The sequence below is a fragment of the Pelmatolapia mariae genome, linkage group LG12 (assembly GCF_036321145.2).
Source record: "Pelmatolapia mariae isolate MD_Pm_ZW linkage group LG12, Pm_UMD_F_2, whole genome shotgun sequence".
Taxonomy (NCBI): domain Eukaryota; kingdom Metazoa; phylum Chordata; class Actinopteri; order Cichliformes; family Cichlidae; genus Pelmatolapia; species Pelmatolapia mariae.
This window is the reverse complement of record NC_086237.1, coordinates 25,494,525-25,521,129: the sequence shown is the minus strand read 5'-3', so window position 1 is coordinate 25,521,129 and position 26,605 is coordinate 25,494,525. Positions and strand designations below refer to the sequence as shown.

General features: G+C 37.6%; 1 protein-coding gene across 4 annotated transcripts in view; it reads left to right on the top strand.

The window, feature by feature from the left end:
• The window catches only part of pdlim5a (PDZ and LIM domain 5a), a 57,211-nt gene that overhangs the window by 143 nt on the left and 30,463 nt on the right, over nucleotides 1–26,605 (top strand). For all 4 annotated transcript variants that reach the window (XM_063490204.1, XM_063490207.1, XM_063490206.1 and 1 more), the window contains exons 2-3: nucleotides 776–998; nucleotides 14,414–14,565. In XM_063490204.1, the coding sequence (XP_063346274.1) occupies nucleotides 900–998; nucleotides 14,414–14,565 (251 nt within the window). In that variant the 5' untranslated portion in view covers nucleotides 776–899. The remainder of the gene's footprint in view (nucleotides 1–775; nucleotides 999–14,413; nucleotides 14,566–26,605) is intronic.

The window sequence follows — 26,605 nt, the reverse complement described above, 5'->3', positions numbered from 1 at the left end:
ATATGCTACTACTAACATTTAGGTGTATAAAGGTCTTCTGATAGTGTTTCCTGAAGGGTAATTTACATATTTTAAGCTACTGAACAACTGCAGCATTCTCCAGTGTATGGTGGTTTAAAATAACATTCAGTCAAGCATTTATTTTTACTTAAAATGTGTTTATTTTTTTATACCAAATAAGTCTAAAAAGGTAATTTTGGGACTTATTCAAATACATAGTTATGAATTTAGTTGTGAACTGTTTGAAACAATTGTATGAACAGTTTGATAAACAGTTTTATTTTATTTTATTTATCTTTATTTATTTAATGTTTGGCAAATGTGTAATGTGCAAATGTTTCTGCACTAATAATAAAACATCATAGCTGTGAGGCATGGTAGAGGGAACATCATGGATTTGGGGTGTTATGCTGCCCTAAATGGCCTGTAAGCAGAAATTTTACAGTTGCGTATGATGTCTGTGAAGGTTCTCAGTCATCCAGGTCATCATAGTCTTAGGAGCTTGGAAAGAAAAGCATCTGGACTTATTTAAGTTGCTGATGTTTCACCTCTCAACGAGAAGCTTCTTCAATTCTAGGGTCAAATGGTGGAGAGTCCCAGATTTAAGCCCTGTGGGAGTAAACCCCCACGAGGGACAGTGGACCCCCTAATGATTCTCTACCTGCATATGATCTGAACCTTAGGAAATGCTCAAGTATCTAGCTATCTATATATCTATCATTGCTGCACAATAACAAATCTTTTTGCTTGTCTTTCATGTCTTGTCTTTTCCTAGATCTTGGATCAAAATCTTACCCCTCATCAAAAGCTAGTGATATTTTCATTGTCACTTAATCTGCATAATATATTCCGGCCATCAGCATCACTTGTGAGCCAGATCAAAACTGAACAAGGAAACCATGACCAGCAACTACAATGTCACTCTCACAGGTCCTGCCCCCTGGGGCTTCAGGCTGCAGGGAGGAAAAGACTTCAACATGCCCCTCACCATCTCGAGGGTAAGATTAAAGTGCCCATACACACATGCATACACTTAAATGTGGATAACCACCATTGTCTTCAGGGTGATAAAACAGCATATATTTATTTTATGACAACACAAGCACATACAGTCATTCTTCTCAGAACCCTTGTGCTATTTGTACTATCAACATGTCTTTACTACCTTTTTTCATTTCTGTACCCCTCTTGACTGAACCCCTCAGCCACACCCAAGACAGCTCAGCTAAATCATATGCCATCTGTCATGTATCGACCACACATGAAACCTTTTCTCGCTTTCTTTACATTCCACTTCACTTTGAGTGTCTGTATTGAAATTGCAGCAATCAAAGTTCTGGCACACAAGTCTTGGCATCAATCCCTCCGCGTGAACAAGTAACTTGATGGTCCCTTGGTTTCCCTGCCTTTCAGTGTCTACTCGTAATATTACCTCTTATTGCCCCCCTCCCGTCTCTTCTGTTCATTCACACATCAGCGTTACCACATGGTCAGATACACATATTCACAGAGTATGCTTTGCTCATTACTGTAACTGGATTGTGATCTTAAAAGATGCAAATCCTTCCTAATGTTGTTCAAGCTTCTGTTCTGCTCTGCTGCACTGTGCAGTGCCCTCAAACACACACATGTAATGCATTTACGCACACAAAAGTCACACAAAAGTCACCAAAACTGGCACGGTACAGACTTATAGCAACATGAGCCTGATGATGAATGGCTTACTAGGTTCTGTGCCAATCCCCTTTGGGGCCATTCTGGGTTGCCATGTTTGTGTTATTACTTTGGATGTGATACTTTTCCCACTAACTGAAGCCATGTGAATTTTTTAACCACGGTTTTGTGTGTGTATGTGTGTGTGTCTGAGAGTGCAGGCATGGACACAAAATGTTGGAAGACACTGTATGTAACTGAAAGGAAAAAAACTGAAAGAATCCAGAAATAGAACATACAAATAGAAACAGACATCTTGTAAAATAGCAGCCTTTTAAATTGTAAAATGCTACAAGAACTAATCTTGTATGAAATTAGTTCTTTTGTGTGGAGTTGGAGTTAAAAAATAATGCATAATGCATTGCAAACGCTGCATTCCAAAGAAACTGAAAGAAAAGATGAAGAAACTCTGATGCTGACATTGATTATTGAAGACTTGAAAATATGCAAGCAATAATTGACGATCCCCTCCAACGTCACAGTGAAAGTTGTGTGATTTAACAATTTAAGATGCCTTGTGAGCTTGTTTTGTTATTTTCCTTCTTTTGAGATTGCTTTGATGTTGAGATTTTCTTAACCCTTTATTGACCGGCCCTTCAAATTTACCTGTAAAATGGGCCCGTCGGTGGGCCCATGGTCAATAAAGGGTTAAAAAGGTGTGAAACAACTATTGTCTGAATCCTACAAATACCAATAAATCGTTAAAGATTTGGGAATACTCAAACTGGCTCAAGTGGGCTCCTTATTTAGCTTTGTGTCTCTAAAAGCAGATAAATGCAGATTAGCAGAGATGAGGTAGAGATGGGGGGTGGGGTATGGGAGGTGGTATTCAGTGCACATAAATAATGCTACGCACAATATACATAGGCTGAACTTGAAGAAGTGATGGCAGGCAGTCAAACACAAGTCACTCAGCAGGTCATCTATCTACATGTGCTTGTCTGACCCTTTGATTTGTATCATACCTCTCTATAACTTCCTGTTTGTTTTTCTCTCTTGTTATTTGAATCTATGCGCTTCCTAATTCACTTTGTTAGATGTTCTTGTGTAACACTTATCTGACTCGACGTGGATGTACAGTTTGTAGTCATTAGTTTTAGAATCCATGCAACTCTTAATCTAATCAGCTCTGTTAAACTGGGTCTATGACGATAAGGGCAGTGCTTCTGACCGCACTGACACATAAACATGTATACCAGTGCGCACACATACTACTCTCTGCCAGTCTAACCATAGAGTTGGTTCTGAGAGGAGACCACAGAGTATGGGTTATTAGAGAATCCTGCACAACTGCCAGACCACAGTTACTCTTGCAGCTGCTGTTGCTAAGCTCTATAAGCATGTGAATATACAGTTTGTTTAATTTATGGCACTCTGTAGATGTAAAAAGTACCAGTATTCAATAGTACCACCATTGCATCATGGCATGTATGTCTTGAGGTTTCTGCCCATTAGCTATTGTTTATGCAACTTGTCTTCACATCTTCTTATACTTTTTTTTTCTTTTCTAGTGTTTAAAAACTGTTTTATAAGGGGCTGAGACTGATGGTGCTGCTCTGCTAAAGACCAGTAAAACACTTTACAATGGCTTCCCTTTTTGACATGTCTGGAGATTGCGAGAAGAAGGTTTAGATACATGCAGAAAGTGTGAAAAACATGGGTTGCAGCATATTCCTCAAGTACATTTATGTGTAGCTTGCTGCACCTTTCCAATATTATTTATTTTCTAAATAATTGGCATACACTGTAATGCACAACTGGGCAGTATAAGCCTTATTTACAGTGTTGCTAATATGAATGCTTATCCTGTTATTTGAAATGGATTTCAGTAAGATTGAATGGTTGAGCCCAACGAGTATCTGTTTATATGCTTAAAGAGAGTAATGGAAGCTGTATCATTACGGTTACATGCCTGTTTATATAAGAACTGGACTACCTTGCTCTTTTGTATAGCAAACATTTGGATTCAGATATCTAATAGATATCTCGCTGAAAGGATTTTGGAGAAAATAGCTTGTGGAAAATCTCAAGCAAACCCAATTAAACCCATTTACTGGGAAATCCATTTACTTCTTTTATTGATGCGAAGAGACAGAAATACCCACCAACGGTACTATTCCCAGTTAAATTTACAACTCAGTGAATAAATATTTAAACCTTTCCGAGGGTAGTCCATTTACAGAATCCACTGCTAAAATAATTTAAGGGAAAGCAACCCAGGGGAGGAGATGCATTAAGCCTCTAAGAATAGATACATCATCTCACAGGTCTGCCCTCACAAACACACCCACTTAACAGGAAGACTGGCCACAGAGCTGTACCCCTATTTTAAGCTGTACTTACTGCATTTGTGGTATCACAAAGACACAACAAATACAAAAGCAATGCTAGGATTGATTTTCCCTCCTTTTTTGTGAACAAAATTTATACAGCAGTGTATTGTGTGTCGATTATCTCATTTTTATATTGTATTATTTTAGTAGAAGTCTTCTTCTTTCCTGCACATTACTATAATAATGGTGTGAAATGACTGGCAGTGTGTGTATGGCATCTTTGTGTATATGCACTAGATAAACATAGCAATCTGAAGAGTCTATAGTACTGGCAAAACTCTACAAGGTGTAATATACTTGGTTTATTTATCATCATTTGTGCCAAATATATACATATATGTATGTTAGAAATATGTAACTGTATATGCTTGGTCTAACAGAGTGCATCCTTCTATCGTAATGCTTAAATAGCGGGATTCTAGTTGTACAGTGAGTACATCAAAATAAGTAGACAGCCAATCTATAATAAAACCTTTTCATGGAAGAATGCAGTTCCTGGAATTGAATCAGTGATGGCTGCCTCCTGCTTCCCTAGAGATGCTTTTCAACAGGCGATGATAACAACTGACCACAGGGATGGGTCTATTTCAAAGACGTTTTAGTTCTATACATAGTTTCTGTCTTTCTTCCCTTCCTCCTATTCCTGATTTAATGTCTTCCTCCTACAGAACTTGTTCTTAAACTCACATCATCACCAGGGGCCTGCACTATGGAGAAAGTTCAACATACCCAAGATGTATTTTTGTTACCAAACCGAACTGCCCTGGCTGATAAAGCAGAGCTGCAAATCTATATATAAGCATATTTATCTATCCATTAACATGAAAGTCAAACTGAACCAAAAATTTCTCACAAAAAAACTATTATTCTAAGCAAACGTGATAAATGGTAACTACAAAAAGATTTAAACAACACAAATGTTGGAGTAAAAGCCAAGATGGAAAGTTGGCAAAAAGATGCTGATTGTGTAAACACTTAAGTTATTAAGACATAGCATTATCGAGAAAACTGTCAGTTAATCACAATAAAACCAGTATTTTTATGTGATATAAAAGTGCAATGTCACAATATCAATGTTATATAAAGTATACATATGGTGTTGCACACCTCAGTGATGACCTAGTAAAAAGTGAGCTACTTAAACAACTTCCAATAAAGCAGAGAATGTGCAACAAATGCAGGAAAATTGTGCAAAACCACTTGTCTAAAAAAACACAGTTGAGAACAACCAAGCTATGCAAGGTGGCAGTTTGTGATATGTGACCTAAAAGTAAACAAATGACTCAATTGAGCATCAATGGAGCACTTGCTAGTTAGACTCTAAAATGATAGGAAAAGCAAAACAATGGACAGAAATTACAGATTCCTTTACATGACGGTAAATAAAAGATTTAAGCAGTTGGTGGGGAAAAAAACACCCAAGACACAACATCCCAGGTGGAAATTTTTTTTCAATTTCAGTTTTATTAAGTGACAGTAATATTCAGGCTCATGAAGACCTATTATTATTATTATTATTATTATTATTATTATTATTATTATTATTATTATTATTATTATTAATAATAATAATAATAATAATAATAATAATAATAATAATAATAAAAATATTAAGAAGTTATGTTATACTTTAGCTTAAAATTTCCTGGGGAAGCACCACCTAGGCTACTTTTTTGCTTACATTTGACTTATCCTGGGTCAATATAATGGTGCTACTAGCATCTTGTAGCAGTAGAGTCACAATTAGATAGTCTGTAGCTCATTGGTAAAGAAGACTGGGAAGGAATCTTCATTTACTTACTTAGAAAGACAGCTGTCTGCAAGCTGCAACCATCAATAAATAAAATGTTATTTAGTATTTTTTTTATGTAGCATTGGAAGTAAAAGACAGTGTAAGACAATTTTAGCTTCATCCTTGTAGCTCCAGCCTTGGCAGTGTTAAAAACTCCCAGGAGCCAGCATCGAACAATGAGGTAAGCTTTGAAAAACCCAAGGTTGAAACTGAAGTTACCTCGGTCTTTCCAAGCCTTGCAAGCCTCTGGTCTTAACCCTGTAATGCTGAGATTTCTCATCTTAATCTTTCATACCAAACTTCACGAGCCTGTTGACAGCTCCTCCAAACGACTTAATAATGCTTAAATCTGTCTTAATCAAAACAATTCCCATGCTTCCCTCTGAGTATCTTAGCTAAATAGTCCCAGAGCCAGAATCAACAACTTATCATTTGCCCTCCATAAATCAGTCTGTCAGTATGTATGTGTTTGGGTGTGAGTTGGAAAATGCTATATTTGAAAACTGTTACACATTTGATTTTTCTGTAGTCCCAGCAGTGTGAGAATTAATCTTACTCTCATTAAAATCTGTGAAATTTTATGTTTCCTGTCAGTATTTGGCATTTGCTTATCGTGGCTTTTTATGATGTCACCAGTTATGATGTCACTTGTACCACATGCTTATATGCCTTTCATGTCATGTTTAGAAAATATGCTCATCGTTCTTCTATGTTAGGATATTTGAATCTATTGCTGACCTTACAATAACATTTCTGACTTCACCAGTAATGGATTAACTTATTTCTTTGCCATGAAGTGGTAATGTATTACAATATTTTTTTTTTCAAAACACGTTAATATTGCAAACAATAGACTGTTTAATAGACTAAAAGAAGACTTTTATGAGCCCTTAGAACAGCACAGCCAAATCATAACACACTGCAGTGAATTCACACAATGAAGAGACTAGAATAACCCATTGTGGCTATAATGTGTTTTCCACAGTAGCTGCAAAACCCGTCATGCCTCCTTTGCCTTCCTCTCAGGATGCTGGCCACCTGACTGGATCATGTTTATTCAGATTAATACTGGTTGACTGTAAAGATTGACAGAAATAAAACTGAAATTGTTCTGGGTAATAAGTTCAAAAGAAGCACAAGAAAACATCTGGTGTAACAGCAGTAGCTGTCTGTTCTCTTTGGCTTTTGTTAAGCTTTGCTTGGACAATGTACTGGGAACCTAGACCCTTAGTCTTTTCCTACATAGATTTATAGACTTGTTCTGCATGTCTTAGTGTACAAACACAATCTAAAGGTTAATATATTATACACTAAGCTGATCTGATGTTTTTCTGAGAAAAGAGTTATGTCCCAAAGCACCAACTCTGTCTCTCTTTGTGATTCATGTTACTTCCTAATGCCCGATTCCCTCTTAATGACATGTGCGGCTGTGATTCTTGAAGCTCATGGGTTACAAACAAGAAGTCTCTATTCCCAGAATCCAGTTGATGCACACAACAATAAATGTTTTCCCAGATTTTATCAGATGTTGACTGTAGCAAACATATTAAACAAATTATATCTGTTATCCAAAATCAAGGTTATTAGATTAATTGCAAAATAGCTAAAGAAGGGCCTCTTAACTATTAAATTCATATGGGACTAAATAAATCCAGTCCTGGGTTCATATAGCTCAGTTCCTGCCCTTTCAATGTCCTTTCTGCCATGACAGTCTTCCTAATGAGGCTGGTTGTGAAAGCTAGCTTATTCATGATTGGTTTAGCAAAGTGCAGCTTTATATTATATGGTTTTCATGGGTTTATAAATCCTCACTTTATTCCATGTAAATGTCCCCTAATATTTACAATGAAACTGATAAATATGACATATTTAATGCTTTCCAGGAAGAATATTGTGTCCCACTGTCTGGGTTTTCCTGGTGTGTACAGTTTTTTTTTTTCATGTGAAGCAAATGCCAGCTGGTATTTTCTTCATGTGAATAATTGGTACGGTGGGCCTGAGAGGTCAAAAACACATTTTTCTATTTGCTTTTCTTCAGTTCCAGTCTCTCTGAACTCTTAGAGCCACTGGGCCATTACAAATTTCGGGGATCTACAGATGGCACTAAAGCACCAATGTAAAGCAAATCAATTTTTGCATTCTTTTAAGTACGAGCAAAGTCATGCTACAGTTGTAATTATGATAAAAACCTATAACAGATTAATAACTTGGCTTCCACTTTTCTGTACGCAACCAAATCAAAAGAGCACAGCTAAATTTTAATAATACTCATGAACCCACATCAGTCAGCTTGTGCTAAATAGGGACGCTGCTTAATTGCAAGCACGACAGACCTCATGTCCAAAGCTTGATATTCATTTATGTATAATGTGTTTTGTGGGTTTTGCCAGTGTGGCTGCACTGCAGTTCAGTGGGAACTCAATGTGATATAACCTTGTCTATTCTACTTCTACTTGCAATTTTATAGTCTAATATTTGTGTGAAATATTCATACTTAATTCATTTTCAGGGGGTTATGTTAATGTTTATGTGTAGTAATGTGTATATTTCTATACTTCAGTGATGTTGTGGCTTTAGATTCTTTTATCCGTTGCAATTTTCAGTGACTCGACTTCTAACCCCAGTGAGTGAGTTTGCCAGCACCAGACTGCAGCCATATCAAGTCGAATCTAATACTCGTAACAGCTGACGAATACCAGTGGATTTTGTCAGATGAATACCAGATTCCTTTTCATAAAATTTCAAGATCCTGCTGACAAACCTACATGATTTACTTTATTCAGGGCCATAAGCTGCGAATGAAACATTGCCTCACAGTTTACTACGTGTTACTGATTGGGCCATACAAGTAGGCTGACATGATGGCTGACCTTGCACTTTATTAATCTTCCTCTTTCTTTGTGTAAACCTCTCTCTGTTTCTGTTTATGTGAATCTCTCATGGAGATATCTGTTGCTATTACTCTTTCTGACTGCTCTTCACTTTTCTTGTGCTTAACAAACGTTTTCATTATTATCTTTCCTGTTTTCTGTGTTGTTAGATTCATATTTTTTGAAGGGTACAATTTTTCCAGTCCTCATTCACTGCAGTGTAAAAAATACATTAATCAAATAATTTTTATATATTTAATTTTAGGAAAAAATCCAGCAGGAAAAATTATTAGCAATGCAACACATGCAAGTTTATGATTTGACTGGGTGCCATAAGCTGGGGATATCCTGTTCCAAGTGAATTAAAACAATTAACGAAAGAAAGCGCAAACAGTAGCTGAATGTTAGCATTTATTGAGAGAATTGGAAATACCTTGGTAGTAGTGCCTAAGTAGATTTCTGCAAATGTTGGTACAGTGGCATTTAAAGGAAAATAACTGGCTGTAGAATAATAGAAAAACTGGGATTTTAAGTTGTGCTGCTAAGTAATAGCAATGTGTAGAGTGAATATTAAGCATTGACTCTTTTTGTTTTCATGCAGAAATCTGATATAAACAGGCAGTACAAAGGAAAAGATCTTCTTGATGTGGTAATACAACTAATCAAACTCTTGTTGCCCTTATACTTTTGTTGGACTTTATGCCAAACTTGCTGCTAAGTGGACTTTATGCACAAAAATATATATAAAAACCAAACATACTGTCTCAACATATGGTAATAAATATTGATTATAAATAAGTGGACATCAATAAAATAAATAATTTTTAAAAACCCTTCAGTAAAACAATATATAGAGTGAAGGGTAATTTCTTGTCATGACATTACTAAAAGATAACATAAGTTCCAGTACTGAAGCAGCAAAATTGAACTAAAATAGGTCAATACTGAAGGCTTCCATATGGAAGCAGCTTTGTGTATGTTCGAGTTACAGAGTATTTGTGTCTCAAGCTCTCAGAGAGTGTGATGCGAACCATCTGCCTGTCATCTTTGTCACTACTTGTGCTGAAAGCAGGCATTGTTACAAGCACTCAAAATGGTCAGTGTATGCTCAAAGCAGACAATGTTGCGGCACTCCAGTAAGCTTTTATTGCTATGTGTTGAAACCAGATTTTTTAAGCACTTAAATCAGGCAGCATATGTGTTGAAACCTGACATCGCTGGAAGCATAAGAGCAAGTTCGTAGGAGATGGCTTTTAGACACGGCATGTGTGTTTCTCATTGTTTTGGAACAGTGATGACACAAGTACTGACCCCTTTACTTTTGCATGAATATTTAGTAAGGCAGCTGGATTTCACACACAGAGTGCAAAGTCTTGAGCTGCCTCTCATTTCTTTATGTTTTGCTAGGAAAATAGCAGCAGCAACTTATTGAATCATGTTCAAAAATACCAATGTTTAACAGAGAAAACCCCAACAATCAGATGAGCCCCACAAGTAAGCACTTTAGCGACAGTGGGAAGGAAAAGCTCCCTTTTAAAAGGAAGAAACCTCTGGCAGAACCAGGCTCAAGGAGGGGCTGCTAACTGCTGTGACTGGTTGGGGGTGAGGAGAAGAAGACAGGACAAAGATACACTGTGGAAGAGAGCCAGAAATTAATAATAACTAATTAAATGTAAAGTGATGTATGAATACATGAGTGAAAAAAGATGAGTGAAGAAGCAAACACTCATTATGAGAGGATCCCAGCAGTGTAGTCCACCTGATCCAGCCCTAGCTATATGCTTTATCAAAAAGGAAAGTTTTAAGCCTAATCTTGAAAGTAGAGAGTGTGTCTGTGTCCTGAATTGGCAGCTGCTTCCACAGAAGGGGGCCCTGGAAGCTAAAGGCTCTTCTTCTGATTTTACTCATAGTTTTGTTTTCCAGTGTTATTGAAGGACATTCAAATATCTATTGGCTGCCTTTTGTTACTTTCGCTATCAAGATGACCCCACACTGCTTCATTATTGTTCAGGTTGGGCTCTGGGGAGGCCAGTCCAATTCAGTTCAATTGTATTTGTATAGTGCTAAACCAAGACAACAGTCACCTCAATCCATCACTGATAGTGTTCCATTGTGTGTTTCCACGGATGATGGTTTGATGCAGACACAACTCTCAGGTCATTGCTAGATTTTTTCATATTTTTTTCACACACACCGTATTTTTCTGACTATAAGGCGCACTTAAAATCCTTTAATTTTCTCAAATTAAAGGATTTTAATTTTAATCCGGTGCGCCTTACAGTCCAAATAATACGGTACTCTTTATCTCCTGTAGATGGCTGTTTTTAGACCTGTCAATTCTTTTGTTCTCCACTTGTCCACCTCCACAGTTTCTTCAGTTTTTTTAAGGACAGACTGCACACCATGCCAAGAAACACATGGAAGTTTGAAGTTTTGTGCTAATAGTTATTTTATATCTGTCTGTGTTGTCTTGACATTTTTCCATAGATTCAAATAAAGAAATTCCAACAAATTCTGTGTTTTTAGCTGAAATTGAGTGAAAAAATCAACCAACGTCCAAAGAAAAACCTTAAGACCTTAAAAAGGTCTGGAGAACTATTGCTCAAGACCAATTTTTAAAAAATTACAAGAAAGTCTGGCTCCTTGGAAGCAACAAGTAATGAGGGGTGACTTTTGCACAATAGTGTCTGTTGATTTGTTGAAGAAGAAAAAACACTTAAAGGCAAATTCTTTTTGCCACTTGAACTACGAGGGTTTCCACACAACCCTAAATACGTAGACATGGAGTTAAAAAACAAATATGTTTATAAATAATATAAAACACAGCTAAGTGTTAGAGAACTTTTACAGTTCTGTAACAGCCTTTCCCATAGCCGCTGACATCAGTGGCTCAATCTTTGGGCCAAACAGAAAAAAAAAGTCACTGGCACTGCTGTTGCCAGCTGTTTTGCAGTTTTTATGGTGGATAAGGCATTTGTACTGGTTTCTTAGAGAAAAGATTATAGAAAGCACATTTCAAGTTTTCAGCATTCCCTGTCAACTGAAGCATTGTTCCTTTTGACATTGGTGTAATGCATGTGTGTGTCATATTTGTGTTAGATCTGAAGTGTTAAAGCTGCTGTTTTCTGTCATGACCAAAGCAACAGAGCCATAAATCAAATAACCTGGCAGTCTCCAAGTACTTGACTTGTTGCATAGATAGATTATTTGGATTTCTGTGTCTGATTTTCTTGGATGCGTTTCACTTTCTTTGATATAAACATTGAGACGACTTTGAGCTTTGAAAGATTTTTTTCGTATTAATTTCGAACAAATGTTTGCCTTTGGAAAAGGATTTTTACCAGTACGAATAATTGCTTCAGACATGTGGATTTAAGACATACACGATAAATTCATACAAGCGAAATAAATAATCTTCACAAAAATCTTTACTGTTTATGGAGTAGCTTTAAAATCAATTCAAGGCGGTTGTATGGAAACAGGTTACTCTTACTCTGAAAGAAACAGAGCAGTGTTTTGTGTCTGTATGTGGAGAGGGAATTTATGTGGGTAGGGGGGGGAGGACCTGAACACTAATTGGGGAAAACATATAATAGCACATTTTGTGGTGAGCATTTGGGCCATAATAGTGCCAGAGTGGTTAGCTGGAACACACCCCTGGAAATGGGTCAAAACATGCAGCATAATATCTACTCGGTGGCATTTTCTTCTTTTCCTTCTCTTTCTCCCTTCCTTGCCATCCATACCAGTTTAATCAACGTTATGTCAATCCCTCATTATGCTCTTCTTCCTGCCCTCTGTGTTAGTGAGCGGTGCTGAGTGATGTTGCGTGTGTTGAGCTAATATGACTATAAAAGGTTGGGGCCGCAGAGCCTTAACGCTAATCCGGGTGCAGAGCCTCTTTTATTAGCCCTGCTTGTGTCTGTCTGTATTTGTGTGTGCTTGTGTGTCTGTGAGAGAGCGAGAGACAAAGATAAAGTCAAAGGAAACACAGTTAAACCCATATTACACTGTCCCATCCTTGACTGTCATTCTACACTTGAAGTGATATATAGTCAGCGAGCAGGAGACGCATTTGTTTTTAAGAATCTTTTACAAAAGTGTGCTTTTTTGTGTGTGCTGTTAGGGAAGTGGTCTGTGTGGTGTCAAAAGAAACAAATGACCTCACTCCACTTTGGACACACTTAGAGCCTCTGTGTGACCAAGAATGGACAGAACTACATCTGCAAGGTGTTGCTAACACTATTCAGTCCCATATAATTAACAACAGAACTTACAAAAAGCTAGTCGCTTAATTTAGTTGCTTAGAAATAAATATTTCATCAATATTTTTATGTAGATTGTGAATTGAACGTTTTTTAAGTACCTTCATGCTCAGTTTGTAGAAAATGTTTTGGTCAGAAAAGCAGGAATTTTCAAAAATCATCATATACAATATTTCACTGCTAATAAAAAATATTAGATTGTTCATTTTCCATGAGTGCGTGAAAGTACATTTAAGTTTATCTGTCCCTCCTGTTAAAGTATGTACACTCTCTTACATAACAGCACATAACACATAATTTGAAATTTATCAGAAAGGAACAGGCAGCACTGTGTGCAGTCCATGAAAAATCAAGAATGTATAATTAGACGCTCAACCAAATGATCTGATTATATTTTCATGTGGCGTTAAGCTCATTTGTGTGCATGCTAAATGCTTAGCTTGTTTACAAAATATGCACCTGTGTATGTTGAAGCCCATTTGAACAGCAGAACCGGTATTCAGTACCAGATCGTTGTTTTTTTGGTTTTTTGCTTGAATCTGTTTCAAATTAACCAACTTCCTCCAGAGCGGAGTGATTAAAGACTGTTTACATATTTAAGGTTTCGCTTGAAGATGAAGGAATACACTGAAACATGGAGACAAGAAACGTGTATGTAAATTTTATGATGCGTGTAAAGTGAGAAATGTCTGGCTAATAATTACTGCCCATAAAAATGGTATGTGTCTACACCACGGAGCGTCCCATTATCTGTTTGTCACCTTTTTAACAACATTTTGCATGGGGGATAATTGCATTATTGGTTTTTACTAACACTAAATTCACTTTACTTCATCTTTATTGCACAGTAGTGCTTAAGAAAGTGTAAAATTTAGCTCCTTTTTTTGCTCAAAGAGGCAGATATCACAACATCATACCACAAACCTTTGTGTTACCTGATTCTGTTTGCTCTAAGCTGTAAATACCTTCTTGCATTATCAACTCGTGGCATGTTCCCAACTCACATAGCTACTGTAATGTATAGAGCAGGCATTAAAAAAATTAATAAGAACAAATGTCTTTAACTGATAAACAGCCATGTTCATTCTTTCTTTTTCTCAGATACACTGTGGTTGAGAACCTTTGAACTCTTTTCTCTAACAAGCTGTAAGGCCATTAAGACAGCACACAATAAAGAACACACAAAAGTAATTTAATCCTGCAGGCTCCTGCTATTAAAAACACATCAGTGAGTCTAAAGTAGACCCTCCATCATGTGGTGCAGAACCTAGGTCTTTCATTATTTTTCTCTAAATACTCATGCAATAGAAGAGATCCATAAATCCTCTGATAAACACAGGCTGAATGTGGACATCCGACATCACCTTGACCCACCGGCCAGCTCAGTAATCCCGATATTTCCAGCAATTCATGCTGTTTGTGGTTTTTGTGTTTCTGCAGCTGACGGATGGTGGAAAGGCAGCGAAAGGTGGTATTGCCGTTGGAGACATGGTTCTTTCCATTGATGGCATCTCCACGGACGGCATGAACCACCTGGAGGCCCAGAACAAAATCAAGAGCTGCACTGGCAACCTCAGCCTCACTCTGCAGAAGTAAGCAATGACCTCACGCTCTGTGTGTCTGAAGTTGTTAAGCCAAACCCTAGCCACATCACCTTGAAATGATTTAATGTGTGAACCTGAGTGGGTAGACATTTATCACCATGACAACACAGGATCTGTTCACTCCCTTTCAGTTAGTCCCAAACAACCCAGTTGTGCATCAGATTTAAGGTCCATGCTTCCCCTTTCAACCCCAGACATCCTGCATCCAGGCAGATGTTCACTGTTGTCATAGGAGATAATCTTACCTCTAACACACAGCAACGCCATTAGTTCTGCCTGATCGCTTGTCCCCTGAAGGGAAGCGGGAGAGCTAAAATCACATGGAGAGCATCAACATGTGGCCCATCACCTCTTCCCCCAAGGCTTACTCCTCACTGTCTGGTGGAATCCTGTACATTGGAGCTGAATTATCTCAAGAATTTCTGTTGTAGTGTGTGTGTATCAGTGCGTCTAGATCATAGTGGATCTCATGTGGTTCAAATTGTCTGTTTTTTGGCGGCACTTGTAGGCATATGTGTGTTTTTATCTAAGCCCAGTGAGATATTCAGGGCTTTTACACTTGTACTTTTGGATTAACGGTGAAGAGAGAAATGCTCATGTTTTTTTGTTTGTTTGTTTGCATGTTTATTTGTGCCTCTGCATCTCTGCCTCTCACTCAATCCAGATTTTACATTCTGTCCTCTCAGGTTCATTTTTCTTTTTTTCACCCCTCACTTCATGTGAGCCTAACACAGCATGTCTTCTAATTTGTGTCCAAATGATGACAGACCATAGATGTTTACTTTTGGTTGAGTGTTGGAGAGCACACACACTAATATTATAAGGCTTTCCGCTTCTCAAGGTCAGCGTGCGGGCTAGCGAGTGTGCATGTGTGTCAGTGTGAGCAACAGATATTCACGATCTAGTTCTATTTTATGATGAGAGAAACAGGTCTTAGAATAACACTTGGCTAAGATGGATGGCTTGGGGCAAGTCGCAAAGTTTTGCTGACAACGATATGGAAGCCACTGAAGCTGAAACCAAAATCATTTTGCAGGAAGCGGTAGCAGTCACTCTATCCTTGCCTTAAAGTTTGTTTAGAATATATCCTCCAATCTCTCAGCAAACTGATAAAACACCACGATAGGTTTCTCACTGACTGATTTCCCTGACAGTTACATACAGATTAATCAGGACACTGTCAGGCTGGTTTTGTATAACCAACGCTCATAGCAGCAAGCAATCAAGAAGTTACTGCACCCGAGGTTAAGAGATATTCCAGCATATAACATTTTTATGGGACCACAAGTTGTTGTTGTTAGAGAGCATGTTAAAACACACCATTCAGCTATTAACTACCACGCAGCTGGATGATATCGAGTATCATTAATTTTATCAGTGGTAAAAAACATGTGGCAGTATTTATTATGAAAGCTGTGCGATTAGAGGACATCTTTGGGGACAGTTCGCTTGAGATTGACAGCAATTTGTGTCCCTTCTCCAAACTCCGTTTATGATGAGAAATAAAATCAGAGTGTCTGGGTTTCTTTGTGTTTGATGGCTGACATTAACTGGCACTTTGATTGACGTAGTCTGTGTTCAAAATGTTTCATCCCTGGGTCAACATGTGGTCCATCTTTAATGGGTTTGCATGAATAATGGAAAGAACCAGTCTAGTCCCTTGTTTCTGTTAGCGTTTATAGGTTATCGCCCATTTGTCGTTCCTTTTTTTCCTGTTTGACCACACATTTTGATTGGCTTTGTCACTGGGTCAAAGAGCAAAAGGAATGAGAGCAGTGCGGTGATACAACAATGCATGTGGTGTCTGTATGTGTGTATTTTGAATGGGAGACTGGTTGTTATTCGTTTTCCAAATAAAGAGGTGGATGTGGAGAAGAGATGGACAGCAGATGTGTGAAGAACAAGAAGAGAAAAGCTGTAAAAGTAAAGTTGTATCTACAACGCTGTTAAATTGACATGAAGCTAAATATGTCCAGGCTACAAATTTTTTTTAAGGATGGCAAATATAAAGAGCCAAATTATCCTGGCACTGACTGACCTCTTCATCCAGTAAAAAGCTGGAACAGAACTGGGATTTATTAACTGTAAATGCATGAATGCAAATACCATGGTTACCAGAGAAATCATCACACACGAACATTCATTTAGTTGTCTGTGAGACTTTCTTTATTTCTTGGGGGGAAAACATTACAGTGAAGCAAGCAGTGCCAAAATGGCAAGCAGCAGGTGCCAAAACAACATCAGTGGAAATTTCTTGCTGTTCCGTCTATCCCAGCTCAGATCAATCACTTTAAACTGATCAGAGCAAGAAAAAGTTGAGCCAGCTGGAAAAGTTCAAATGAATAACCCTGTGCATAATGTAAAAAAATATCCCTAGAATGAGCAACAGGTGAAAGATTAGTATTATCGGGCACTTTTTGATCAGTTTTTCTTGCTAAAAATTTTATAACGTAGTGGCTTTGTACTTTGTAGAAAGAAACGGACTACTGCTAAGTTCTTAAGTAAGGGTTTAACTACTAGTACTTTTGTCAATTCTTGACGTACTGAAGTTTGATGTTTTATTGTAAATGTAAATTAAGTCATACTTTGTGGTTTTCATCTCTGCACAAGGAGCCGGATTATATTCAGCTGCAGCTGTGCATATCTCCCTCGGTTTGAATTCATTTACGTTGCTGTGGGTCTGCTACCTTATCACAACGTGGGTGATCGATTCTGCAGACTTTCAAACATCAGTTAAATCTTTAATCCAATCTCTAAGAAGGTTTTTGTTTATCCTTTTATATTTTCATGACAGACTGAAAAAATAAATTTCCCTGAGTTAGTGAATGCTGACAAAAGTGAGTATAAATCTAAAGTGTTTGTTTGTTTGTTTAAAGCTTCAGTCTTTGCCTGATTTGTTTTTCTGGTCTAGGAATGCACTTTTTATTGTTATATGAATAATAGCTTTCAAAACACACTTTTGGTTCTCGAGCTTTGGGGCCTTGATGGCCTTTTGTTAAACAGAACCAGTGTTTTTGTTGCACTCCTGCTGAGAAAGCTTGGTAGAGATGCTGAAAAGAATGAGAAAAGGCTGAAAATGAGAAAACACAACACTTAAACAGAGATGGAGACTGATTCTTCATCACTGTTTACCTGAGATCTTTGCTTGCAAGTTAAGACATAATTCACCTTGCATAATGTCACCAGGCGAGCATGTTGAAACGTCACTACTCCATGTTTAGATTCATATATCTCCATAAAACTATACCAGGATTTGATACGCACAGCTGTGGAAAAAAAATGCAGCCAAGTTTCTGGGAGTTTGTTTTTCTTTTCTTTTCTTTTTTTTCAATGAATCGTTTTTTCCGTTCTTATCTTCAGCGTCAAACTGAATCCCGGTTGATGAGACCAATAAAAACACCCAATATCTTGTTTGCTAAATGGGCTGTTTTATTGTGGGGAAGACATGTGGCGCACATGTGTGCATAGCACACTCACACACATACCACGCATGAACGCAAATAGACTTTCAGAGAAATGGTTGGTTAGGTTTTGGTACACTCCTTTCAGTTTGCAGGGTTGCAATCTGTAAAATAGTTTCTCGATTAATCACGGAGTCTATTGGTTGTGGACACAACACAACTTCACCGAATCCTAACTGACATCTTTAAACTCCTTGTTGTGTTTGACCATCAGTCCAAAGCTGAAACATTTACTAATATTTCTAAACATTTAGAATTACAAATGATAGATAGAAGCCATATGTGGTTGTGTAACGTAGCTTTTGCATTCAAAGTGACTGAAGCACTTATAAGGTGTAGCTTATTTTTCTCTCAGCTGACTAATTTGTGGCAGCTTAATTCATGAGTCTTTCTTTAAAAGCAGGGATAGGTGCCATAGGAAGGCATTAAAGAAGAAAAGATGGCAGAGGGAAGATATGTGGACAGGATAAAGTAGGGTAAGTTCAGGAAGGTTTAAAGAATGAACAGTAGTGCTGAACTAGAGGTTTGAATGCAGGGTGGAAGGAAAAGGTAAGACAATGTAGTTAGACTTTGTTGTTTTAGAAATTACTAAGGCAGAAGGACATTTCCTCCTTGTGTGATGGCTTTGTCCTAAAGGGGTCCCACTGGTGAAGTGTAATAAGTTTCAGCACTTAAATTCACCTCTTTAGCGATATCATTATTTTCTGCAAAGGAACACCAAAGGATTAAACTCTTCATTTCAACCAATTACCCCGTGCCTCAACAAAACCACCTTTGTATTTCACTATTACGCACTTCGACTGCCAGTGTCTGGCTAAATGGTTTATTCCCCACAGTAAAGTCCTTTTCGAAGCCCATTTGACTATTTAATGGACCCACATTCATGTGTGTGTTTTAGTGTTTTTCTCTAGTAACGGCAAAGTGTCAAGGACCAAAATGAAACGCAGCTGACCTGATGTACCTACACCAACACAGGAACACACAGCAAATGATTGCATTATTTAGATCATGCAAAGAAGACAGGATTTAAAGCAGCTTTTGTGTTGTGCTAAGTTAATTTTGTTTTCTTCTTTAATCAGCATGGAGATCTCCAACTGTTGAAAGCGCCTCAAACAGGATAATTGCAGTGTTTGACAAGCCTTTTCTTTGTTGCAGAGTTTCTAAATAGTGGTGGGGTCATTACATACTTTTCTAAAAGCTCTTATGCATGAATGTAGAAGGCCACACAAAAAGACCTTAACAAGGGATAGATAAACAAAATCAGATATGAGATTTCTTGTGTGTCTCACTATATTGCTGCTGATGTGCTGTTGATGTTTTACTACAGTGGGACTGACCCCTTCCCCCACAATGCACAAGCATGCACATAAGTCAGAAGGGGATGTTTAGCTCACCTGAACACCCTATAATAAATTCACACTCATTCTCCATTGACAGAGAACAGCAGTGGTCTGCACACCTAATCGTCTACTCCTTCCATGCGCAGAAATCCTACAGACAGAGTCACACACACTCAAGCACACATACATGCACAGAGCTCACATAAAATAAAACTCAAGCAGCTGCCTGATTTATTTTGAGCCTGGAAGTTTGGCCTGTGCTCAGGGAAGGGGTTGTGTGAGGGAAGTTTACGTAGAGCTGGGGTATATGTTTTCATTTTGTTTATGTTGTGTTCTCCGAAAAGCAGAGACACAATCCCTGCGTTGTACTAGATATGCCGATGCTTGTGCACGGCCACGTGTCTGTCCAGAAAACACAAGCAAGCACATGTGCACAGAGAACAGTGATGTGTGAAGAGAAGTTAATTGCGACTCCTAGGAGTGAAAATGATTCGTTTTAATTGCTTTTAAATGAACAGAAATACATTTCCTAACAGACCACTTATATATCTCAATGTAATCTTAAATCTAAGAAATATGAGAGAGCATGAGTTACATAATTGGGGGAGTACGTGTCAGTTACCTGTTTGTGGGCAACACTGATACTTTAATATAATGATGCATTGCCTGTTTTTAGCTTACACTTGAAACCCAGTATGGATGGCATACTTACTTGGAACGAACGGCCACGTAACAAGAACAGCATGTTTGAATGACTCTGGGTTTGAAACCCAAAGACAAAATCAGATTCCTTGTTTACAAAATAACTGCATGGTTTTAGAAATTCCATCCATCCATTTTCTTAACCACTTAACCAGTTCAGTGTCACAGGAGTGCTGGAGCCTATCCCAGCTGTCATTGGGCGGGAGGTACAAAAAATACACCGGTTAACGCAGCAACGCTGACATTTGGATTGCTAAGATGTTTTGGAGCCAAAAAAAGGGGGCACGGATGATGTGTTTGTGTGTGAATGTCAGGAAAATAAGGCATCACCGAAGTTTCATATTGAACAGATTAAAAACATGTGAACATATAAACTCTCAGTTTGAAGTCAGAAGACTGAAACAATCAATCCATGTTCTAGATTTTTAAGTCAGATGGAAATGAAATTGAAATCAAGCACATAGTGAAGACATAACAAGAAAAGTGGGCGAGAGAGTGCAAATAATCATGGAAGGTGGTTGTTGGGTGATGCTAAGCAGCTTCTGGTGATGGTAGACATGAACACCTAACAGCCTAATTCACGAAGGTAGCACTAGGTATTCTATATGTTGCATCAATTTAAACTCAAATGCAAATATAAATAAGAGGGAGGGTTTAGTAAAAATGTATAGGAAAAAATAAAATGGAGGTCTACTGAAAACAGTGAAAATATGGCACATTACCGTGTGTTCGAACTTATAAGACTTGCACTGTAGCTACAGAAATTCACAGCTCTTTACAAACCCTGTGTACTAATAGATTCTCTCTGTGCAGCTGCCATTGTCACTTATATGCCTTTGATTATTTGCCAAAGCTACGAGTGCTAAACTAGTCTCACCTGTCTCTGTCTTTCACCGGTCTGTACTATTTGCCAAAGATCAGCTAAAGCTGATGGCCGTCATCCTTGGCTTGTCGTATTCACTGTTCATATCCTAATACCAGCTTCATGCACCTGTCTCTGTACATCTTTTTTTTTATATCCTCTTATTTTTGCCAAATAAAATCCCCCCCAAAATATTAGGGGTCTGTGAATCTAGCCCCTAGATATTCTCAAGCCAAGAACACTGTGTTATGCTCATCTGTCTCTGCTTTTTTTTCACTCTGTCTCTTTTTTCATTTTTTTTTTTTTTTTTTTACTATTCTTTGCTATTTGCCAAAAATATCTTACTGTAAGCCAAGAGCACTCATCCTTAGGCGAGCCAGCACTGTTGAATAATACCCAGGCAGGCAGCTGGAACAGTGTGAAAAATCATCTGGACTGACAGAAAGAGAAAATAAGAAGCTACATATTGTATGTGCTGAGTAATTACTATAAGTGCATCTCAGGCTGCAAGACACCATGAGAACATAAACGGTACAATCGGCAGCTTTGTTCCAAATAAAATAAACTTCTAATTATAGTTGCAAATGACTCTATAATAAATTGCAATTAACATGTTTTGTAACATAATACACACTTGTCCCAGACATGATTTGTTATGTTTTCCTTCAGTTCTCACATTAAGCTTTAGGTCTAGGTACTGTTTTCAGTCTAGACTAGGCAATATAAATTAATTTTCAGGCAAAATTCTCATTATGTATTCTGTATGTTTATGCTCATTTTATTACATAATCAGATAAAGTAATGCTCAAAAATTCTACTAAGTGTTTAGGCACATGTGTTGAAATTGATCAGATTTTATAGTGGAAAGAAGCTGAAAGAGACTCAGGTATTTGTTCAGTGAGAGCCAGGATCATATTAGAATCACTGTCATGGACAGTACTGTGCAAAAATCTTGAACCACCCTTCATTTCTTCATATTTTCCTAGGAAAATGGGAAATAACAGCAGTGATTTATAACAGACACATATGGTAATACAGCATATAAGGTAAAAGTTCTAATGAGCTTCAAAGTCAGTATTTGGTATGACCACATTTATTCTTCAACACAGCATGAGCTCTCTTAGGCGAGCTTTCTTGTCATTTCTGTAAGTATTCTTCAGGAATAGTTCTCCAGATTTCCTGAAGGATTCAAAGCTGCCTTTTGTTCTGTGAACATGATCCCACAGTGCCTCAATAATGTTGAGTTCCGGGTTCTGTCAAGGCAAATTCTTGATTTGCACTGTGTATTTTCTATCTAGGTATGCTCTTACTGCACTGGTAGTGGGTTTGGGATCATTGTCATGCTGAAAAATGACACCAATTCGTATAAGACGCTTTCCAGATGTGCATCAAAGTCTGATGATACTTTTCTGTGTTCATAATTCCCTCAATTTTGACCAGATCTCCAAGACCTCTTGCTGAAATGCGAACTAAACCATGACACAGCCTCCACCGTGTTTTATAGATTGGTGCAGACATTCACTGTTGTAACTGTTTTCTGGCCTCTTTCTGATTAATGACAAATTTCGATTCTTCACTCTGTAAGACCTGCTGCCACTGATTTACAGTGCAGTTCTTGTGTTGTTTGGCAGAACCCAGCCTTTTTCCCTGTTTCCCTTACTTAAGAATGGCTCCTTGACAGCCACCCTTCCACTGAGACAATTTCTGATTATCCTCGGCAAATAGTACAGGGATCAACCAAAGGGCCAGATTTATCTTTCAGGTCTTGTGTCAGGTCTTTGCTGGATTTTTTCCTATTTCTTAAAGACATTGCTGGCATTTTTCCTAGATTCAACTAAAGAAATGGGAACAAATTATGTATTATTGCAACATGTTTCTAGTGACAAGGTAAATCGTTTCATCATTAAATTGTCTGTTATGTTGAGTAGTCACGACACTGGCTCATCCTTTGAGATAAGTGCCTTTTTGTGTTTAAATGAGTCATAGATAAGTGTTAAGTGGCTTAACAGAAGTCATTCCTCTGATAATGGTCAGGTACAAGAGCTGGACTATAAATGAGTGAAAAAATAGCCAATGTTAGGACTTTAAAAAATTACAAGAAAGTCTGGCTCCTTGGAAGGCAAATATAAAGAAATGAGGTGAAAACTTCTGCATACTACTATAGCCCTGCACGATTTTGAGGCATTGACCTAACATCACTCCGAGAACAATGGAAGAGTTTGTGTGTGTATTTTAGGTAAAGAGCCAAAGAGAGAAAAAGCAAGAACCAGGCCAGGTAAACAGATACAGAGTATCCAAAACAAGACCAAAACAATTCAAGGAAACTAGAACCAATCTAGTAAATCCTGAATCTCTGTGAATGAATGTTTCAAAGTGATTTTGATGCACACTGATATCCATAACCCTTTCAACAGACCTAAGGCCAGATGTGGAATATGGAAAACACTTCCTGGTCCAGCTGTGGATCATTTTGATGAGCAGACAGTTCTGAATAATGTGCATAGCCTGAGCCCTGTCTCTTTAGCCTGTCTTTCTTTCTTCTATTTTATGTATTATTCCTGATGTTACTGCCTTAAAAATACTTGTGAGCTGCCAAACAGAAGAAAAGAAACTGGGAACCTGCAAAGCACTAAAATCAAAAGACAAAAACATCGACTTTTTCCCTGTCTTGCTGACATTAACAGTTTGTTGTTGGCACTTTTGCAGCCTGCCTATCACTGTTGCAGTGTTTATTCTTCTGATGAAAGCACTTGGAGTTGATGGACTAGTACATGTTATAAATACATTGAGACTATAGTTCAGTACTGGTTAGGTCTTGCAAGACTACATTGCTAAAGAATGCAGCATCAGTTCAACCTGTTTTAGATCCCATAGAATCATGTGTCCTCATACAGCGTGAACCCTGTAACACTGATTTCTCTTATGAAGAAAAAGACTACTGAAGTACTTCTGAACAGAACCCCTACTTGAAACAATGCATTCTTCTTCTGTCTGTTATGAAATCGCATCACAGCCAATCAAATCAATCTTTGACTGGGTGTGATGCAAAGACAGCTCAGGGTGCACTTTTACTCTATAAGTAGGTTTGACAGTTTTATTTGAATAAACTCATGTTTCCTTTGGATACTGGTCTAGAGTCTCTCGCTGCTCTTTGCTTTGTGTGGTTCTTATTAAGATTGTCAGCTACATAGACACAATGACAAATGTTAAATAGACCTGTTAGTATTACAGTATTACGTTACCATAATTCCAGCATTTAGAAAAGTATTTCTACCATCATAAATACAGGTGCTCATCTTTCTATTAAACTGATACTATGATGACATTTATAGTTAGAAGAAGATGGAAAAGGGAGGTGCTGAAAAGATGGTGACTGCGAGTTGTGCAAACAATTTTACAGGACTATTTCGGGACTCAGATGATAACTGATCCAGCTACTAGAGGTGAAGCTGTGTGCAGTATTTGCTTCAAGAAAGTTCAGCTGACCGATGTGTCACCAGGTGTTGTCATTGCCTGATTTCAGAAATAACAGTCAACTTATTCTCTGTGAAAGGAGGGTGCTTATTATTGTATATACATACATGCTACAGTTATGGATGTTCCTCCCACTAATGCTGTAGTGAATTAAACAGAAATTTAAATATAGATTAATGACAAAGGAGTTTGCGAAGAAAAGCGTCTGGACTTCTTTAAGTTGCTTGAAGACGTTTCACCTCTCATCCGAGAAGCTTCTTCAGTTCTAAGGTCAAATGGCCGAGAGTCCCAGATTTAAAATCTAGCAGCACAAGAGTATTTAAGGCTTTAATACAGTCTTGTAAAAAAAAGGCTTAATATTTCAAAATTCTACAATCTAACTTTATTTATTTTTTAATTGTTCATTTATTAATTTATTTATAACATTCAAACAAGTGGATACTACTGCCATCTGACATCTGTGCCATGCCTCGTTGGTGGGTCCTGGTGACCCTTAATCTCTGCTGCCGAACAGTTGTCTGTGTAACACAAAGACAGAGGGTCAAAGTTGGCTGGTGTAATGCCCTTGCAACCACAGATAGCTGTAATGAGAAGTTTTAGTTCAGTTCAATTTTATTTTATTTGCAAAGCGCCAACAATTACATGATCCCCTATAAGCAAGCGCTTTGGCAACAGTGGGAAGAAAAAACTCCCTTTTCACAGGAAGACACCTCAAACATATAATATGATAGATAATTAAGTTATTATATTGTACAGTCTCTGGTCCCTGTTCTGAACAGTGTTGTACAGTAAACTCAGAGGGTTAGTAAAATCTCACAGTGCCTTCAATTCCAGATGTTAACGTTCCTAGCCACAATGACTTCCTTCATCAGCAGCTCAGCTTTTAGGTTTTTACAACTATCTTTATAACTGTATAAAATGTGAAGGTATAAAATATGACCTAAAGTCAAGTCATTAGCAGGAAGAATAGGCATTAGAAACCTAGCATGCTGGGATGTGCAGGAGGAAGGAATAAATGGGCATTTGAGTTTTGCTATTTCTGTGTGACTACTGTTAAGTTTTACTTCTCGGTCAGTCTCCTGTGAAAGAAAGCTGTAAAAGTTTAAATTAGATTTAAAAAGACAACTCAGGATTCTAGCTCTGCTATTTACTGCCCTGCTACTCTAGAAACAATGCAAGCATTCAGACTAACTCTGTGGCATTACACAACCACTCAGCAGTTGCATTAAAGTTTCATGTAAAAACAAACCATCTGCCCTCTGCCTTTAAAAGATATATATTACAAGACTTTAGTGTTTCATAAAACTGGAAAACATCTAAAAAAAATTAAATACTGTAAACGACCGCATCTGTTTTATTACCCTAAATTATTTCATCTGCGCTTCAGCAGTAGTTTATAATAGAGCATGAGATTTTAAATGCTTTTTCATTGATTTACTGTTTAATGTACTTAATATACTGACTCTATAAACTATGTGTATTGGCAGTAGACTCTAGGTTTTGCGACTCATTTTTTGGATTTTTATTCACAGTCTTTATCACACTATTTTTTCCCACTTACTGTGGAGAAATACACATTATATTTATAGAGGTACTGCCTTTAGTACTGTTGACTAGCAGACTCTAACACTACCTCCTTTCTCCTGCACTGATGGGGTTTAACTTAATGGGTCTGTTTCCTCTCATGATTCGCTTTAAGACTCCTTAGGGTACGAGTCAACTGCTGTGTTTTTGTTAGAAAGTGAATTACTATAAAAATTATTTGTTGCCATGTTACCAGAGTAAATACAGTTGTGATATGTTCAGGCTTGTGTTGCCTCTTTATTACTTTCCCACTATTAACCTCAAATTTCTAGAAGTAAACTACAGACAGAAAGATTGCTGATGAAGATCTGCAAGATCTATAAAATGCAATGTGTATTTACCTAAATGTAGCGATTGTAAAATCAACTGTATACTAAGAAATATTAAACTGAATGTAATCTAGCTGCATTAGCAGTAGGTTGTGTCAGCGTGACGTGCATGCTTTTGTGGCCCATCAGATAAGCAGGCCTAGATTATTGTTGTATCTTAAGAGCTTGCATCCATGAAAACCATGGTCAGTTTGTATTTGTGTTGGCATGTGCATTTATGGAAGAGGACAGAACTGAAACAATGTAGAAAAGATTTTTAAAAAATACCTCCCATTT